At 41.7% G+C, this 19,809-nt stretch overlaps 1 protein-coding gene across 1 annotated transcript in view; it reads left to right on the forward strand.

The window, feature by feature from the left end:
- The first annotated feature begins 464 nt into the window (after positions 1 to 464).
- The window catches only part of USP37 (ubiquitin specific peptidase 37), a 65,149-nt gene continuing 45,804 nt past the window's right edge, over positions 465 to 19,809 (forward strand). The window contains exons 1-7 of the mRNA XM_049768020.1: positions 465 to 652; positions 2,106 to 2,277; positions 3,769 to 3,869; positions 9,316 to 9,500; positions 10,794 to 10,871; positions 14,550 to 14,647; positions 19,322 to 19,406. Coding sequence (XP_049623977.1) covers positions 497 to 652; positions 2,106 to 2,277; positions 3,769 to 3,869; positions 9,316 to 9,500; positions 10,794 to 10,871; positions 14,550 to 14,647; positions 19,322 to 19,406 — 875 coding nt within the window. The 5' untranslated portion in view covers positions 465 to 496. The remainder of the gene's footprint in view (positions 653 to 2,105; positions 2,278 to 3,768; positions 3,870 to 9,315; positions 9,501 to 10,793; positions 10,872 to 14,549; positions 14,648 to 19,321; positions 19,407 to 19,809) is intronic.

The following is a 19,809-nucleotide window of genomic DNA, read 5'->3' on the forward strand; positions in this document are numbered from 1 at the left end:
GAAATAAACTCAGATGATAGAAAAATTACCCACTTAATATGTAAAGTTAAAAACCCAAATTTTAATATTTTGCAGTCGCAAAAGGAAGAAAAGTTAATCAGCTGTTGAATGGGGAAAATAAAGGCTGGTCAACCATGCTGCATGGTGGGCAGTCCATTCAGTGTGAAATCTTGAGTGCTTTTGATTTGCACCTTGGTTTCAGAAATGTGGTTATTAATGGTATAGAATGCAGAATTTGGGAACACAGATCCGAGAAACACTTGGCATGCACCGAAGCAAGGAAATGCGCCCTGTACATCACTGATTACTTTTGTTGTCCTTCTTGTGCTGTCTGCATAATCATAGCCTCTGGTTCAATAAAATCTCTTGTCAATAAATAAAATCTTTTTTTAACCACTGGTAAATTCTAATATGTTCTTATTTTTCTTCCTTAGGACTTGCCCAGTGAAGCTGTATTATTTAAATTTTTCCAGAAGTAATTTATTTTTAAAACAGTATGTCTCCTCTGAAGATACATGGTCCTATCAGAATTCGGAGTATGCAGACTGGGATAACAAAATGGAAAGAAGGGTCATTTGAAATTGTGGAAAAAGAAAATAAAATCAGCTTAGTTGTTCACTACAACACTGGAGGAATTCCAAGGATATTTCAGGTACTACCAAATTTTGATTTGGAATAGATGTGTTACATCCTTGATTGAAGATCTGTTCTGTGCTATAAGAAATATCAGGGTAGCTCTCCTCATTGATTAATAGTTCTTGCTTATTTCCAGGAATTTGGGTTGTTTGTTTTTTGTTTGGTACTAAAATGGATGGATACTTCCAATTGTTGTTTAAAGGCTCTTATATTCTAGTTACTTTTATTTATTTTTATTTATTTATTTTTTTGGTTTTTTGGCCACACCCAGTGTTGCTCAGGGGTTACTCTTGGCTGTCTGCTCAGAAATAGCTCTTGGCAAGCACGGGGGACCATATGGGACACCGGGATTCAAACCAACCACCTTTGGTCCTGGATCGGCTGCTTGCAAGGCAAACACCGCTGTGCTATCTCTCCGGGCCCTCTTTTATTTATTTTTGTTTTGTTTTGGGGCCAAACTTGGCACTACTAAGGGTTTACTCATGGCTCTGCACTCAGGAACCACTCCTGGCAGTTCTCAAAAAACCCTATGGGATGTTGGGGATTGAACCTGAATTGGCCACATGCAAAGCAAGCAAGCTTCCTACCTATTGTATTGTCAGTCCAGCCCCAAATTCTCTGATCTAAATATCAAAAAATGGGAGGGGCTGGAGAAGTGGCACTAGAGGTAAGGTGTCTGCCTTGCAAGTGCTAGCCTAGGACAGACTGAGGTTCGATCCCCGGGCATTCCATATAGCCCCCCAAGCCAGGAGCAATTTCTGAGTGCATAATCAGGAGTAACCCCTCAGCATCAAATGGGTGTGGTCCAAAACAAATAAAAGAAATGAGGATTCTGGGGCCAGAGAGATAGCATGGAGGTAAGGCATTTGCCTTTCATGCAGAAGGTTGGTGGTTCGAATCCCAGCATCCCATATGGTCCCCTGAACCTGCCAGGAGCGATTTCTAAGCATAGAGCCAGGACTAACCCCTGAGCACTGCTGGGTGTGACCCAAAAACAAACAAACAAACAAATAAACAAACAAATGGGGGTTCTTTGGATCAGAAAACAACACGAGGGGCCAAAGAGATATCATGGAGGTAGGGCATTTGCCTTGCATGCAGAAGGATGGTGGTTCAAATCCCAAAACAAAAAAAACACCCCCCATGGGGCCGGAGAGATAGCATGGGAGGTAAGGCGTTTGCCTTTCATGCAGGAGGTCATCGGTTCGAATCCCGGCGTCCCATATGGTTCCCCGTGCCTGCCCGAACAATTTCTGAGCCTGGAGCCAGGAATAATCCCTGAGCACTGCCGGGTGTGACCCAAAAACCACAAAAACAAAACAAAACAAAAAAAGAAACACCCCAAAACAAGAAAACAACATGAGGAAGATTAAGAAATGTAATTTGCAAAGTATTAAGTTTTGTATTGATTATCTAACATGTATTTCATTATCATGTTTTGAGTAATAAATAACTTTTATGTTATTCAGCTGAGTCATAACATTAAAAATGTGGTGCTTCGACCCAGTGGAGCAAAACAGAGCCGCCTAATGTTAACTCTGCAAGATAACAGCTTCTTGTCTATTGACAAAGTGCCAAGCAAGGATGCTGAGGAAATGAGATTGTTTCTAGATGCAGTCCATCAAAACAGACTTCATGCAGGTGAGCCTTAGTGGTCTCAGATTCAACATCAACTAAATAGAGTATTACTAAAACATAGACTAGTGCCCCTGGTAAATAATGATGTAAAGATTCTCAGCAGAATGATCAGAGACGGAATTTAATTGCACTGTCAAGGGTTATTCACCATTAGTGAGATTTATTCCAAGAATACAAGGTTAGTTCAAGTTCTTTTTTGCAGGAGCCACACCTGGTGATACTTGGGATTACTTCTGGCTCTGTGCTCAGAAATCATTCCTGGCAGGGTCAGGGGACCATATGGGATTCCTAGGATCAAACCCGGGTTGATCCCAGGTCAGCCACATGCAAAGGCAAATACCCTACCGCTGTGCTGTCATTTCAACTCCCAAGTTCTGGAAAATTAGTATTTTCAAACATTTGATAAAATTTATGATTAAAACACTCAAACTGAAACCTAATAGGAAACAACTTCAACTTAATAAAAGCTGTACATGAAAAAAAAGAAAGACCTCAGCTAACATACCTAGTGATGAAAATCTGAAAGATTTTTTTTCTTGAGTTTTCAGCTGTCCTAAATGATTATACATACTTTGCAGAGATAAGAGAATAAGTACTTTAAAAATTCTTTGAAAACTTGGGTCCAGAAAGATGGAACAGTGTGTAAGACTCTTGTCTTGCACCTAGCTGACCTGAGTTTGATACTCAACACTGCATTTGGTTCTCTGAGCACTATGAGGTGCTCTAAACACCACCAGGTGTTGCCCCTCCCCCCCAAAAAAAAAACAGAAAGAAAATATTCTGCTTCTAAATTTGTAGCAAACGGTTTGAATGTATATTATTAAAGGTTAGCTGTCTTACTTCCTTTGTATCCAGTGAGCTGTTCATGTCCTAGATAAACAGCAATAAATTTTTGGTTAATTATAAAATATATACAAGGTTTTCTAGATTTCTTGTTTTAGGGCCATACCCAGTGGTGCCTTGGGGATTATATCCAGGGCCTCAAGTGGATGGGAGGGTTTGGAAAGCGGAGGGATATCACTGCTGAGACTCAAACTCGGGCCTCCCACATGTAAAGCATACACATATATGCCTTTGAGCTGTCTCCTTGGTCCCTTTAGTATCTTCTTTTTATAACTAAAATTCTATTTAATGTTCTCAAATTTTTGTTTTTTTATTTAATGTGTTTTGCTTGAGATACCAACTCTGTATTTATTTATTGCCAAGTAACACCTGGAAGTGCTCAGGTATTACTCCTGGTTCTGCTCAGGAATCATTCCTGGTAAGTTTAGGGATCATAAGTCTTGCTAGAGTTTGAACCAGGGTTTGTCACAAGTAAGGTAGGCATCCTGCCTAGCCTCTAAATGAAAAAAAATATATACTTTATTATAAACATTTGTTGCTGTACATATGGATGTTTTAGTTTTTTTCTGCTTGTGTCAATTTTTTCATGTATTATAATAATAATGATGATGAACTTTATGAAAGTAATTTGGCAAATATTTCTGTCACCAGCCATGAAATCACCTCAGGGATCTGGTAGTTTTGGAGCAATTCTGGGTAGCAGGACTTCACAGAAAGAAACCAACAGGCAGCTATCCTACTCAGATAATCAGGTATGTTCACTTGAACCTTTTTAGCTTTGTGAAAGTGTATGATCATAGATGTTCAGTCAGTTTTAGGAAGTAGAATTAAGTAGTAATGTCTAGCCTGTCTTTTTATGTAATATTTTTCTCATATCTGACATTTACCATCTTAGCTATCTCTATCTCTCCAACTATATATTACATGAAAAATTTCCTACTTAATCCTGCTTTGTCTCATTTCCCACCTTTTTATGCATGGCTCTACATTTTTGGCATATGCGCTAGTATCCCTTAGTGATTATTAAGAACTGCATTGAGGGTAATGAAGGAGATTTTTTGGGGGGAGGGGGACATATGGAGTGCCCAGGTTCAAACCCAGGGTCACCTGCATACAAGGCAATTGCCCTACCCGGTACTCTTTAGCCTGATGAGAGAATTTTTAAAAATTATGCCTTTGGAGATTAATTTGGATTTGAGACTGTACTACTCTTTGTTAACTGTAGATTGCTGTTTCTTTAGCCTTAGTCTGTAAAATTGAGACATTAATATTATAATAACATTCATATAGCCTACATACCATAACTAACAATCCTGTAAAGTTTGCTACTACATTTGTTGCTATTACTTCAGTGATGCCCTTTGGGTCTCTGACATGAATTTGCCCCTACCCTACATGATACCAAATTGTTTTGTTGAAGGTTTCTCTGTGTTTTTAAATAGTTGGATACATATTATACAACTAGCCATGAGACAGACTTACTGTGCCCTATTGCAGTTTATCAGCCTTCTCTTTTGTTTGCAAAGGAAAGCTAGGCATAAAGTAAGAAAAACTTTGCCTTTGCCACTCTTGTCTTTGGTTTTGGTTTTAGGACCACACCTGATGTGCTCAGGGTTATACACTGAGGTTTTGCACTCAGAAAATACTGCTGGTGATGCTCAGGGTACCACATAGGATGCCAGGGATCTAACCTGAGTACTGCATACAAGGCAAATGCCCTCTCTGCTGCGCCATGGCTCCGGCCCCAGATTTGCCACTCTTTTTTTTTTTTTTTTTTTTTTTTTTTTTTTTTTTTTTTTGGTTTTTGGGCCACACCCGGTGACGCTCAGGGGTTACTCCTGGCTATGCGCTCAGAAGTCGCTCCTGGCTTGGGGGACCATATGGGACGCCGGGGGATCGAACCGCGGTCCGTCTCCTAGGCTAGCGCAGGTAAGGCAGGCACCTTACCTCGAGCGCCACCGCCCGGCCCCAGATTTGCCACTCTTAACTGATAATTTCTGTTCATCAGGTGATTACTTAATTCATTTACTGGAGTGCTCTCAGTCTCTCTCTCTCTCTCTCTCTCTCTCTCTCTCTCTCTGTCTCTCTCATTCATTCACTCTCTCCCTCTTTCACTCTCTCCTCAATTAGATTTTTTTAAAATATATTTTATTTAAATACCTTGATTACATACATGATTGTGTTTGGGTTTTAGTCATGTAAAGAACACCACCCATCACCAGTCCAACATTCCCATCACCAATGTCCCAAATCTCCCTTCTCTCCACCCGACCCCCGCCTGTACTCTAGACAGGCTTTCTGTTTCCCTTATACATTGTCATTTTTAGGACAGTTCAAAATGTAGTTATTTCTCTAACTAAACTCATCACTCTTTGTGGTGAGCTTCCTGAGGTGAGCTGGAACTTCCAGCTCTTTTCTCTTTTGTGTCTGTAAATTATTATTGCAAGAATGTCTTTCATTTTTCTTAAAACCCATAGATGAGTGAGACCATTCTGCGTTTTTTTCTCTCTCTCTCTGACTTATTTTACTCAACATAATAGATTCCGTGTACATCCATGTATAGGAAAATTTCATGACTTCATCTCTCCTGACAGCTGCATATCAATTAGATTTTTTTTGGTGCCAGAGAACATACCTAGGACCTCACAGATGCAAGTGTTCTGCCTTTGAGCAATTATCTCCATCCTGAGATTTATGAATTATAGCTTTTTAAAAGCATTTTTGAATTTTGATTGAGGTATAATTAAAATGCAGCAAATGGCAGACAAATTGTAAATTAGAGTCATTCCCACTACCAGTATTGACCTCCCTTAACTCTAGTAAACTTCTAGCCTACCAGTTTAACAGGTCCATTTTGTGTTTAGCTTAATATAGTTTGGGTCTCTTTGGTTCCAATGTTGACTTTGAATTTGTGTTCTGACCTTTTTTTTTCCCTACCCAATGCACCTGAGGCCACTTGACCCCTGGGTCCCATCCACATTTTTTTCTTCTCAATTTGTAGAAAGACGTAGAAATATGAGGTAAAACAAAGTGATTCCTGCAAGGTTCTATGAAATAAAAGCAGGAACACCTATGTAAAAGATATAAATAAAATTTTATAAAGGCGGAGGGCTAGTGTGGCAGGTTTTTTGTTTGTTTCTTTGTTTCTTTGTTGCATAGGCTCAGTAATAATTGGAGAAATTGGAAAGGAAATATCCTTGGCCTAAGAAATCAGGGTGTCTCTACCCATGAAGCATATTCTCATAACACTGACTACTGACTTCAGGCATACTAATTGTCCAGCCCCAATGTCTTCTTTATGGTCCCATGAAAAGTTCTACTGAGTCACAGTTATTGTAGTTAGATAAGACAGGAATTCTATCAGTAAATTATATTCCCATTTTTTAGCCTCACTCTTATCCTGCTGCCTCCTAAGTAACTCCCATGACAGAGTGTTGGTTCAAAGTACTATATTCCAGGGCCGGAGAGGTGGCGCTAGAGGAAAGGTGTCTGCCTTGCAAGCGCTAGCCAAGGAAGGACCACTGTTCGATCCCCCGGTGTCCCATGTGGTCCCCCCCAAGCCAGGGACAATTTCTGAGTGCTTAGCCAGGAGTAACCCCTGAGCATCAAATGGGTGTGGCCCAAAAATATAAAAAGAAAAAGTACTATATTCCACAGGCCGGAGAGATAGCATGGAGGTAAGGCGTTTGCCTTTCATGCAGAAGGTCATTGGTTCGAATCCCGGCATCCCATATGATTCCCTGAGCCTGCCAGGAGCAATTTCTGAGCGTGGAGCCTGAAGTAACCCCTGAGTGCTGCCGGGTGTGACCCAAAAACCAAAAAAAAAAAAAAAAGTACTATATTCCAACTGATGTTAAGCTTGTATTTCTTCTGAATATTCTGGCTTTGTCTTTAGGATAGTCTTACTCAGTATCTTTCTTTGACCTGTATTTCACCCTTATTCTGACCATTACAAGTATTTGTTTCATTTCTCCAAAGCAGAGGCCCACTCCTGAAAAGTTTGTTGAGGAACATGTGACATCTGAGGAATAAGTTTTGGCAAGCAAATGTTGTTGCTCCTTATTTCACTTTGGTTTATTGTTGTATATGTAAACATTTTAATGGGAATATTAAGTTATTACCCTGATCAGTAATTGTGCCCTACCCTAGGGTGTGACCTGGCATTCTGCTCCCACCCTAGGGTGGTACCTGATTCTGCTCCCACCATTGGGAAGTACCTGATCCCACCATTGGGTGGTACCTGATTGGGGGCATAAAAGCATGGGTCTGTGGAAGGCGAGGGTCTTGTTTCCTGGGGCCTATTCTTAGGCCTTTTGGCTTCGGCCTCTTCACGGAATAAAGAACTGTTTTCTTTGGAAGCCTGACTGCCTGTTGGCTTTCTTCTTGCTGAATTCACCTCAGAACCGCCAACTGAACAGGATAACAGATGTGTGGTCCAAGCTGGAGGAGAAAGACCTCATCCTCCATCCCTCCATCCCTCCATCAGTCAACTTCTTCAGGGGCTGACTTGCAACAGTTTATCATAATTAGATTTTTTCCTTTAAAATTTTACAAAATTTTTTGAATTTTAATTAGTAGTTTATTTTTTTTATTCACCCCCTTTTTTAATTTTTGTTTTGTTTTGTTTTTTTTTTTGGTCACACCTGGCCAGCGCTCAGGGGTTAGTTACTCCTGGCTCTATGCTCAGAAATTACTCCTGGCAGGCTCAGGGGACCATATGGGATGCCGGGATTTGAACCACTGACCTTCTGCATGAAAGGCAAACGCCTTACCTCCATGCTATTCCGGCCCCTCTTTATTAATTTTTTAATTTTTTTATGAATTAGTAATTTAAAGCAAAATTCCTCTCTAAGTATGCTTTGTTTTTTGTTTTTTTTTGGGGGGGTGAGGTTTGGCCACACTCAGCAGTTCTCAGGGTTACCCCTGGCTTTGTACTGAGGGATCACTCCTGGCAGTATTTAGGATACTTTATGGATTGAGTTCAAACCCTGGTTGGCTGCATTTAAGGCAAGTGCTTTAATTGCTGTACTATCTCTCTGACCCTGCTGTGGACTTTTTTTTTTTTTTTTTGGCATGGAGGTATGAATGTACAGGGATAAATTTGGCCTCATAACTATAAAGCATGTACTCTTCATACATTTTGTTTATTTATTTTGGGGGGCATACCCAATGGTCCTCAAGGGTTACTCCTGTCCCCAAGGAATCATTCTTACTGGGACTCACCAGATGGGGTGTTAGGAATCAAACCCTGGCCAGCCATGTTCAAGGCACTATTTCTCCAGCTTCCTTGCTATGCAATTTTTAAGCTAATAAGAAAATTTTTTACTAGTGTTAAAAAACAAAACAGAAGAGGCCCAGAACAATAATAGCATAGCGGGTATAGCATTTGCTTAGCACTTGGCCAACCCAGATTCTATCCCCTGTATCCTATATTGTTCCCTGAGCCTGCCAGGAGTAATTTCTTGGGTTTGTGTGTGTGTGTGTTTTGTTTGTTTGTTTTGTTTGTTTTTCTGGCCACACCCGGTAGTGCTCAGGGTTTACTCTGGGCTATGTGCTCAGAAATCGCTCCTGGCTTGGGGGACCATATGGGATGCCGGGGGAACTGCATCTGTCCTAGGCTTGTGTGGGCAAGGCAGGACAGACGCCTTACCCTTTTTGCCACCACTACAGCCCCAAGCCAGGAGTAATTTCTCAGTGCAGAACCAGGAGTAATGCCTGAGTACCACTGGGTGTGGCTCCCCACTCCAAAAAACAATCAGGAAAATAAATACCAAGTTAATTTTTTTACACTGACTACATTAAAATTCGCTAAAATACTTTTAAAAGCTACTGATAAATGGGGCCCAGAGAGATAGCACAGCAGCGTTTGCCTTGCAAGCAGCCGATCCAGGACCAAAGGTGGTTGGTTCGAATCCCAGTGTCCCATATGGTCCCCTGTGCCTGCCAGGAGCTATTTCTGAGCAGACAGCCAGGAGTAACCCCTGATCACCGCTGGGTGTGACCCAAAAACCAAAAAAAAAAAAAAAAAAAAAAAAAGCTACTGTTAAATGGCCTTTAAATGGTCTTCACACCAAGCCAGTTAGGCTGAAATCTCTGGAGTTGACTGTCCCAAGTTGTGACAACTTTAAAAAAAAAATTTCCCATTTGTCAAAGTAGTATAATTTGAAGACTTAGCTATGTTAAATTTTATTCTTACAGACCTCTTCAAAAAGAGGAAGTTTGGAAAATAAAGATGATACTTCGTTTCGGAAAGTGCTTGGTACTCCAAGTAGAGGAGCCGTCAAGACTGCAGTGGGAAGTGGTATATCTGTCTCCAGGACAATTCCCTCTTTGCCTTCTTTGACATCTACTTCACTTCTGAGATCAGGAATATTAGAAAACAGGTACAAAAGACTTTGTTTTAGTCATTAATTAGCACTACCTACTTAGGAATTTGTTTTGTTTTGTTTTTGTTTGTTTGTTTTTGGCCCCCACCTTACAGCGCTCAGGGGTTACTCTTAGCTCTGCACTCAGAAATCGCTCCTGGCAGGCCTGGGGACCATATGGGATGCTGGGAATCGAACCCTGGTCTGTCCTGGGTTGGCCACATGCAAGGCAAACGCCTTTGCGCTGTGCTGTCTCTCCAGCCCCTGCTTAGGCATTTTGAAAAGACAGATAGCTTAAAGGAAAATTAAGAGATTGCCCACTAGGTGAATTGTACAAAAACAGAAAGTATTGAAAATAGTTTTGGCAGATGTTCATAATATTGGTCTTCAGTGGCTTAAGTTAATGACATGTAGTGATATGACAGATGAATTTATTTTACGTTTAATGTGATATAATTAGATGATAGTAATTGTTTTTTTGGTTTTTTTTTTTTTGGTTTTTTTTTTTTTTTGGTTTTTTTGGGCCACACCCAGTGACGCTCAGGGGTTACTCCTGGCTATGTGCTCAGAAGTCGCTCCTGGCTTGGGGCACCATATGGGACGCCGGGGGATCTAACCGTGGTCTGTCCTAGGCTAGCGCAGGCAAGACAGGCACCTTACCTCTAGCGCCACCGTGCTGGCCCCTTGATTGTATTTTTTTGGGGGGGGGAGGTGCCACACCCGGCGGTGCTCAGAAATAGCTCCTGGCAGGCACGGGGGACCATATGGGACACCGGGATTCAAACCAACCACCTTTGGTCCTGGATTGGCTGCTTGCAAGGCAAACACCGCTGTGCTATCTCTCTGGGCCCTGATTGTATTTTTTAATGGTATGAATATTACTACCCTTTGTTTTGGGTTTTGAGCCACACCCAGCAGTGCTCAGGCTTATTCCTGGCTCTGAGCTCAGGTATTACTCATATCAGGAAACCACATGAGATGCTGGGAATCGAACCTTGGTCAGCCATAAGGCAGATCCTCCTATCCACTGTACTATTTATTACTCTGTTGCTGAATTAAGAGTTTTTGAAAGAGCCTTTTGTGTGGTGAGAATGTAAGGCCCTGGGTTCAATCCCCTAAAATAGATTTTCTTTTTTGTTTTTGGGTCACACCCGGCAACGCACAGGGGTGACTCCTGGCAGGCATGGGGACCATATGGGATGCCAGCAGTCAAACCATCTGTCCTGGATTGGCTGCATGCAAGGCAAATGCTCTACTGATGTGCTATCTCTCCAGTCCTAAAATAGATTTTTTTTTTCTTTTGCTCTCTAGGACTGAAAAGAGAAAAAGAGTGTTGTCATCTGGCTCAGAGTTGAATGAAGATTACCCTAAGGAAAATGATTCATCATCGTAAGTTGATTCTTTTTTTTTTTAATTTACAGAGGGGTCACCCTTCAAGCAGATACTTACAGAGTTTGGGGCCACTCCTGGTGATATTTAGTTTCTATAAGATAGCTCATTGCCCGATTGCTCAGCCATGCAGTGTTAATACTCACATACTCAGGGAACATGCAGTGCTGGAACCAAATCTGAACCCTGCCTACCAGGCAGACACACTCTAGCCTTTGAAATATCACCCCAACTCCATAATTAAAAGTTGTATTAAGAATCTGTGTCGGAAAAAAAAAAAAGAATCTGTGTCGAGATCGGGCAGTGGCGCTAGAGGTAAGGTGCCTGCCTTGCCTGCGCTAGCCTTGGATGGACCTCGGTTCGATCCCCCAGTGTCCCATATGGTCCCCAAAGCCAGGAGCGACTTTTGAGTGCATAGCCAGGAGTAACCCCTGAGCATCACCGGGTGTGGCCCAAAAACCAAAAAAAAAAAAAAAAAGAATCTGTGTCATTAAAAAATAATACATATATGTAGGTAATTACAATCAAGTAGAATAATGAGATGGTGTTCTATCTATGGAAGAATAGCAATAGATGAGCAGAATATTTTGTTTGGTTTGATTTTTGGGTCACACCCGGCAGCACTTAGGGGCTACTCCTGGCTCTACGCTCAGAAAATTGCCTCCGACAGGCTGGGGGACCATATGGGATGCCAGGATTCAAACCACCGTCCTTCTGCATGCAAGGCAAACACCCTACCGCTGTGCTATCTCTCCAGGCCCCCCACTTTTTTTGTTTTTTGTTTTGGGCCACACCCGTTTGACACTCAGGGGTTACTCCTGGCTTTGCACTCAGAAATAGCTCCTGGCTTGTGGGGACCATATGGGATGCCAGGGGATTGAACCGATGTCCGTCCTAGGCTAGTGCATGCAAGGCAGAAGCCTTAACTCTAGTGCCACCTCTCCAGCCCCATATGAGCAGAATTTTTTACGTATTATTATTTTCCTCTAAAATTAGTACTTTTAGTCAAAGAGAGATAGGATAAACAGGGAAGGCTCTTGCCTTGCACATAGCTGATTCAAGTTCAATCCTTAGGACCCCTTAAGGTTCTCTGTCTACTGCCAGATGTGAGCTCTGAGCACCACTGGAGCTTACTGTATGACAAAAAAAAAAATAGTAGGGTTTATCTGAATGGGTCTGCTCTACTTATACAGGTTTAGATATTTAGGAATAGTGGAGTAGGCGGTGGCTTTTTTTGGGGGGGGGGGGGTTGGTTTTTGGGTCACACCCGGCAGCACTCTACACCCGTAGAGCACTCCTGGCTCTACGCTCAGAAATCGCTCCTGGCAGGCTCAGGGGACCATATGGGATGCCAGGATTCAAACCACCGACCTTCTGCATGCAAAGCAAACGCTTTTACCTCCATGCTATCTCTCCGGCCCTGGCAGTGGCTTTTTTAAAATAAATTTTAACTTTATCTTCATGACCTTAAAATAGCTTAAGTATTAAACAATTAATACGTTTTTAAATGGTTTTAAAATATTACTATTTAATAGGTAATATTTAAATTCAGGGCCAGAGTAATACAGCAGTTAAGATATTAGCCTTGTACACTGCTGAACCAGGTTCAGTCTGTAGCACAACATATGGTCCCCTGAACACTATCAGAAGTCACTCCGGAGCACAGAACCAGAAGTTAAGTCTTGAGTACCACTGGGTATGTCCTAAAAAAAATAAAAGTTTCATAAAAATACTTTAGAGGTTGGCAAGAAATCTCAACAGACTATGGGAATCCAAGATTTTGTCCCCTGTACCTTTTAGCCTCCCAGCAACCCTGGGAGTAATTTTTTTTTTTTTTTTTTTGGTTTTTGGGGTCACACCCAGCGGTGCTCAGGGGTTACTCCTGGCTGTGTGCTCAGAAATAGCTCCTGGCAGGCACGGGAGACCATATGGGACACTGGGATTCGAGCCAACCACCTTTGGTCCTGGATCGGCTGTTTGCAAGGCAAACGCCGCTGTGCTATCTCTCTGGGCCCGGGAGTAAATTTTTTTCACACACTGCCAGGTGTGGTCCAGAAACCAGAGAAGATTTTTGAGTTTTGCATATTGATTTTAATTTTAACCTGCATGGTATAAAGTTCAGTTCTTTTTGTTTGTTTGATTGTTTATGTTTTTGCTTCCCCAACCCTAAAGTTCATGTAGTTCTTTTTTTTTTGTTTTGGTTTATTTTGTTTTGGTTTTGGGGGCACACCCAGCAGTTCTCAAGAGTTACTCCTGGCTTTGCACTCAGAAATTACTCCTGGAAGTATTCAGGTGACTATATGGGATGCTAGGGATCGAACCAGCTGTACTTTCATTCTGGTCCTTCAAGTTGTTCTTTTTTTGTCTTGTTCTGTTTTGGACTACACTCAGGTGGTGCTCAGGGATTACTCCTGGCTCAGGGCTCAGGTATCATCCCTGGTAGAGCTCGAGAGACCATATGGGATGCTAGGGATCGAACCTGAGTCGTCTATTTGCAAGTCAACCGCCTTCCCCATTGTATTATCACTCTGGCCCTAATCTCAAGTTGTTCTTAGTTGAGTCTTTTAGTAGGTGAATCACTAGAATTTGATCTTGTTTTTGATTAAGAAAATATATATAATATTATTGTCTCTGGTTTCACCTTTATATATAGAAAGTACCTCCTTTAGATTTGTTTTATTTCCAGCTTCATGGATTCCATTTACTCTTTTTTTGTGTGTGGTTTTTGGGTCACACCCAGCAGTGCTCAGGGGTTATTCCTGGCTCCAGGCTCAGAAATTGCTCCTGGCAGGCACAGGGACCATATGGGACGCCAGGATTTGAACCGATGACCTCCTGCATGAAAGGCAAACCGCCTTACCTCCATGCTATCTCTCCGGCCCCATTACTCTTAAAGTTACTTTCATTTGGGCCGGAAAGATAGCATAGCAGCAGGACGTTTGCCTTGCATGTAGTTGATTTAGGACAGGTGATGGTTTCAAATCTCGACATCCCATATTGTCCCGCAAGCCTGCCAGGAGCGATTTCTGAGTGCAGAGCCAGGAGTAACCCCTGAGCGCTGGTGGGTGGTACCCAAAAACTCAAAAAAAAAAAATTACTTTCATCACCAGGACTGAAAATACAATGTAGCAGGTAACGCTGTAATGTCCTGCGTGTAGTTGACCCAGGTTAGATCTCTATCAACGCATATGGTCCCTTGAGCCCACCAGGAATGATCCCTGAGCACCACCAGTTGGGGCCCCGAAAGAAAAGAAAAGAAAGATTATTTTTATTCTTTTCATTTGCTTGAGTTGCTGACCTCTTGAAACTTTTATGACTTATAGCTAACTTTGAAAGAAATCAATAAATTCAGTACTTGAAAACAAATCTGTTTTTGTTTGATTTTGTTTCAGTGCCACACCCAGCAAGCTAAGGCTTACTCCTGGCTCTGCACTCAGGGATTATTCTTGGTGTGGCTTTGAGGACCATATGAAGTGCTGGAGGTCAAACCCAGGCCAGCTGTGTGCAAGGCAAGCACCTTACCCAAAGCATTGTCTTGCTGGCCCTGAAACAAGATTTAATGACATTATTTAAAATTAAATGTTAGCATCATTGTAAATAAATTACATATTAAGTGAAGAAAATAAAGTAACTATATATTTATTCTTCTATTTATGTTGAATAAACTATGAATTTAAGGAACAACAAGGCGATGACAGACCCCTCAAGAAAATATTTAACCAGCAGCAGAGAGAAGCAACTGAGTTTGAAACAGTCTGAAGAAAATAGGGCATCAGGTAAGTGATCTTTACGTGACACTCATTTATTTTATGTTGATTATATTAGACTATAAATATAAACCTAAATGGGGCATAGCTTTATTTAATTTAAGAATACTGCATCAGGGGCCGGGCGGTGGCGCTGGAGGTAAGGTGCCTGCCTTACCTGCGCTAGCCTAGGAGACGGACCGCGGTTCGATCCCCGGGCGTCCCATATGGCCCCCCAAGCCAGGAGCGACTTCTGAGCGCATAGCCAGGAGTAACCCCTGAGCGTTACCGGGTGTGGCCCAAAAACCAAAAAAAAAAAAAAAAAACAAAAACAAAAAAAAAAAAAAACAAAAAAAAAAAAAAAAAAGAATACTGCATCAATCTTTACTTGGGCAGGGTATGTAACCATTGTTCAGCTAAAATATTTTAATGTACAGGGCAAACAGAATACAAGAGTTATGGTGCTTGCCTGTGTCCCGGTTCAGTCCTTGGAATCAATCCCTAAAATCAGTCCTCTGAGCACTTCTGGGAGTGACAGCCCACATCCCCAATGGGTGTGGGTAAACCCTTAAACCTCATCACCTCAAATTAATGAAGTATCATTCATATATTTGAAGAATAAATCATGTGTGTGTGTGTTTAGATACACTTTTTCTGTTTATAAGGAGCCTAGCTTTACTCTTCCTGTTTAGCTGCCCAAACTTAAAATACCTGATGTATAGAAAGAAGTTCAAATTCCTCATTGTTATTACTTACTAAACTTTCTGGAAGAGTTTTAAGTTGTTGCCTTAAGCAGGTATTTATGTTTACCTTGAATTTTGCTAGAGGTTGTTTTGTTAAGTTGTTGCCTAAAGCAGGTATTTATATTTACCTTGAATTTTGCTAGAGGTTGTTTTGTTTTGTTTTGGAAGGAGGGGGCTGACTACCCCTGCAGTACTTCCTCCTATCTCTGTGCTTAGGTCTTACTCCTGGCTCTGTGCTCAGGAATTATTGCCAACAATGCTTAAGGGACTATATGCCAGGATTTGAACCAAGGTTGTTGGAATTTAAATGGAATTTAAAAATATCTCTCCCTCTCCTTTTCTCCCTTTCGATCTTTCTCCTTCTCTCCTTCCCTTCCTCCCTCCTGGATTTTGTTTTGTTTTGTTTTTTAGTGGTAGGGACCTCTGAGGCAGTGCTTATGGGTCACTCCCAGGGGCTTTCAACCAACTGGGCTAGACTGTTTAATGCTTAGGCACTGCAATGCTGGGAATTGAACTTGATTCCTGTACTTGTAAGGCATGTTCCTTTGACCCTTTGAACACTATTTCTAAAAACTGCATGTTAAACTGTGGATTGTTGCCAGTCTTACCAGAACTTCAAGCTCTCTGATGACCTGAATTCTCTGGGGACTCAGAATATTTTATACTTGAGGGGCTGGAGCAATAGCACAGCAGTATTAACCTTGTATGTGGCCAACCCAGGATGGACCCGGTTCCATTTCCAGCATCCCATATGGTTTCCCAAACCTGCCAGGAGTGATTTCTGAGCCAAGAAACAGAACCAAGAGTAACCCCCAAGTGCCACTGGGTGTGGCTCAAAAGCAAACAACCACAAAAAACAAAATTTATATATATATTTGATACTTGTTTGATGCACAAACTTAAAGTAAGCTCAATTGTAGCATAATTTGGCAAATTGAAATCAGGGCTATCTGTAGTTCCCTTAATGGTTCATATTTATGATGTTAAACCACCATCAAGAGAATCATCTTTTTTTTGTAAAAACCACATCTGGCAATGATCAGGGGTCACTCCTGGCTCTGCACTCAGAAATCACTTCTGGCAGGTTTGGGAGACCATCTGGGATGCTGGGGATCGAACTGGGTCCATCCCTGGTTGGCCACATGCAAGGCTAATATCGCTGTGCTATTGCTCCAGCCCTGAGAGAAGCATCTCTCTTTTTTTTTTTTTTTTTGGTTTTTCGGGCCACACCCGTTTGATGCTCAGGGGTTACTCCTGGCTAAGCACTCAGAAATTGCCCCTGGCTTGGGGGGACCATATGGGATGCCGGGGCTCGAACCGCAGTCCTTCCTTGGCTAGCGCTTGGTATTTGTGCTCAGAAATCAACCCCGGCAGGCTGGGGGAATCATATGGGATGCCAGGAATCGAGCTAGGTTCCTCCCAGGTCGGCAGCATGCAAGGCAAACGCCCTATGGCTGTGCTATCTCTCCAGCCTTGGCTTTCAACTTTTATAGACGACCAAGAATTAAGCTTAAAGGTGTCATAAATATTAATGATATACTGAGGGGAAATATGGGAAAGGATTCTTTTTGGATCATACGCAGAGTTGCTCAGTAGCTATTCCTGACTTTGTGCTCAGAGTGACACATGGTGCTTATAGGACCATTTTTGGTGTAAGAAATTTAACCTGTCACCACCACCACCATCAGCTCATCAAAAAAAAAAAAAAGAAAGAAAGAAAAGAAAAAGAAGAAATTTAACCTGTTGGTTGTGTACAAAGGCAAGCACTTAACCTCTGTGCTAGCTCTCAAGATGTATCGATCATCTTTAATTATACTAGGTATATTTTAACTAAAGATGATATTGAATGGGAGAGAGTAAGAAATAGTCAAGTGACAGAAAACCAAAAAAAATTATGGATAAGAGTATATCATACCTGGTGGTGATCAGAGATTATTTCTGACTCTGTGCTCAGGACTCTGTGGGGTTGGGGAGCCAAGTTGGGGTACTAAGAATTGAATCCAGATTGAACACATGCAAAGCAGGTGCTGTACCCACTGTATTATATCTCTGGCTTCAAAACTGAACATTTTACTGCCTTAAAATTACAGAGTTAGTAGATCTAACACATTTACACCAGTGCTACAGTTTATTTCTTGCTGTCTGGCAGATTAGTTAATAGTTATTCTCTTTACATTGTTACAAAGTGTATGTAATGTAAAATTTTGGCAACAATTTTCATTTTTATTGGTATAGTCTGTCCAGTGTGACATCCAAATGTGAGCCATCAGTAGTGCATTTTGTTCAAGGGAATGAATGTCAGCTACTAATAGTATGCGCCATCATCGATTTGTTAAAGTTTCACAAGTAATTGGTTTAATAGAAAATAAACAGAGTAGGGGTGATGTAAATGAGATTTTTCTTATTTTCTTGTTGTTATTTTGGACCTTGACCTAGCAGTACTTAGGGTTTATACTCCTGATGGAGCTCAGCAGACCATTGAAGAGCCAAGCATCGAACCCAGGTCATGAGCTGATACAAAACAGGCACTGTACCTTAGGTACTGTCTCTCTTGCCCCAAGGATTTTCTTTTCTTTTCTTTTCTTTTCTTTTCTTTTCTTTTTTTTTTTTTTTTTTTCTTTTTTTTGTTTTTTGGGCCACAACCGGCAGTGCTCAGGGGTTACTCCTGGCTGTCTGCTCAGAAATAGCTCCTGGCAGGCACGGGGGACCATATGGGACACCAGGATTCGAACCAACCACCTTTGGTCCTGGATTGGCCGTTTGCAAGGCAAACGCCGCTGTGCTATCTCTCCGGGCCCGCCCCAAGGATTTTCCGATTTTTTTTTTTAATAATAGCTTCAGTAGACAGATTCCCCCAAATGTAACTGATAAGGATAAGTTAGATACTTTGTTTTCATAATAGAGTCACCTTCTACTCCTGACATAGCATAGTTCCCCTGTCTGCCCAGAGGTGTTAAACCCTCTCACTCAGCACCCACAGTGAATGTTGACCCAGTTGTTGCCAGTAAGCCCTTATTAATTATAACAATGAATATTTTACTACAATATTTTACTACAATACAGAATCCCTGTTTAAAATGAATAAATAGGGCTGAAGAGATAGTAGGGTGGGTATTGTATCTTGCTTGTACTGTAACTGACCGAGGTTTGAGCCCCAATATTCTATATGATCTCCTCTGAGCCCATAGGAGTGATTCCTGAACAGAGCCAAGACTAAGCCCTGAGCACAGCCCCTCACCTGCCTCCCACTCCCAGGAAAAAAGAAATAAAGAAATAGTTAAAACATTTTTAGTGGGCCCGAAGAGATAGCACAGTGGCGTTTGCCTTGCAAGCAGCCAATCTAGGACCAAAGGTGGTTGGTTCGAATCCCGGTGTCCCACATGGTCCCCCGTGCCTGCCAGGAGCTGTTTCTGAGCAGACAGCCAGGAGTAACCCCTGAGCACCGCCGGGTGTGGCCCAAAAACCACAAAAACAAAACAAAACAAAACAAAACAAAACCATTTTTAGTGTTAAGGAAGAAATCAGGAAAACTAAGCTTTAAAAAAATGGTTAAAATCTAGGTAGGGGCTAGAGCGATAGTATAGCAGGTAGGGTCCTTGCCGTGCACACAGCCAACTTTGCTTAAATCCCCAGCACCCCCTATGGCCCTTAAGCACCACCAGGAGGAATTGTTGAGTACAAAGCCAGGAGTAATCTCTAAGCATTGCCAGGTGTGGCCCAAAATCCAAAACTAAAACAAACAAACAAAAAAAAGGTTTAGAACCTATAAGCAAAACTTGTAGAGCTTTGGAATAGGGAAAAAAAGCCTCATAAATTTTTCTACAGATTCTATTTTTTAAAATTCTTATATATATTTTCTTGATACAAAGAAAAGTGAATTAAGTATGAACATACCCAATTTATCGTCACCTGAATTTGGTTGATTTTGGAGTTTTTTTGTGTTTCTGTTTGTTTTTTTCAGGACTTTTGCCTTTGCAGTCATCATCCTTTTATGGTAGCAGAGCTGGATCCAAGGACTACTCTTCCAGCAGCACTAACTTAGACAGGTATGCTTTAAGGGTTATATGCCTTAATAAGTTTAAGGCACTCTCTCTTATTGTCTGCTAAATAAAAAGGTTGGTTATACAGTAGGTTTTATAGCTCTAGTTTGAAAGATTGAAATGGATGAGATTCCTGGATTCATGACACAGTTGGAAGGCATTCTTGGGTCTGGAGTGAAAGTATAGCATATAGGGCACTGGCCTTGCAAGCAGCTGATCAGAGTTTGATCCCCAGCACTCCATATGGTTCTTTGTGCCCATTAGAAGTGATCCCTGGGGGCCGGAGCGGTGATGAAAGCAGTAAGGCGTTTGCCTTGCCTTACTAGCCTAGGACGGAGTGCGGTTCGATCCCCTGGCATCCCATACGGTCTCCTAAGCCAGGAGCGATTCCTGGGCGCATTGCCAGGAG

The sequence above is a fragment of the Suncus etruscus genome, chromosome 2, assembly GCF_024139225.1.
Source record: "Suncus etruscus isolate mSunEtr1 chromosome 2, mSunEtr1.pri.cur, whole genome shotgun sequence".
Taxonomy (NCBI): Eukaryota; Metazoa; Chordata; class Mammalia; order Eulipotyphla; family Soricidae; genus Suncus; species Suncus etruscus.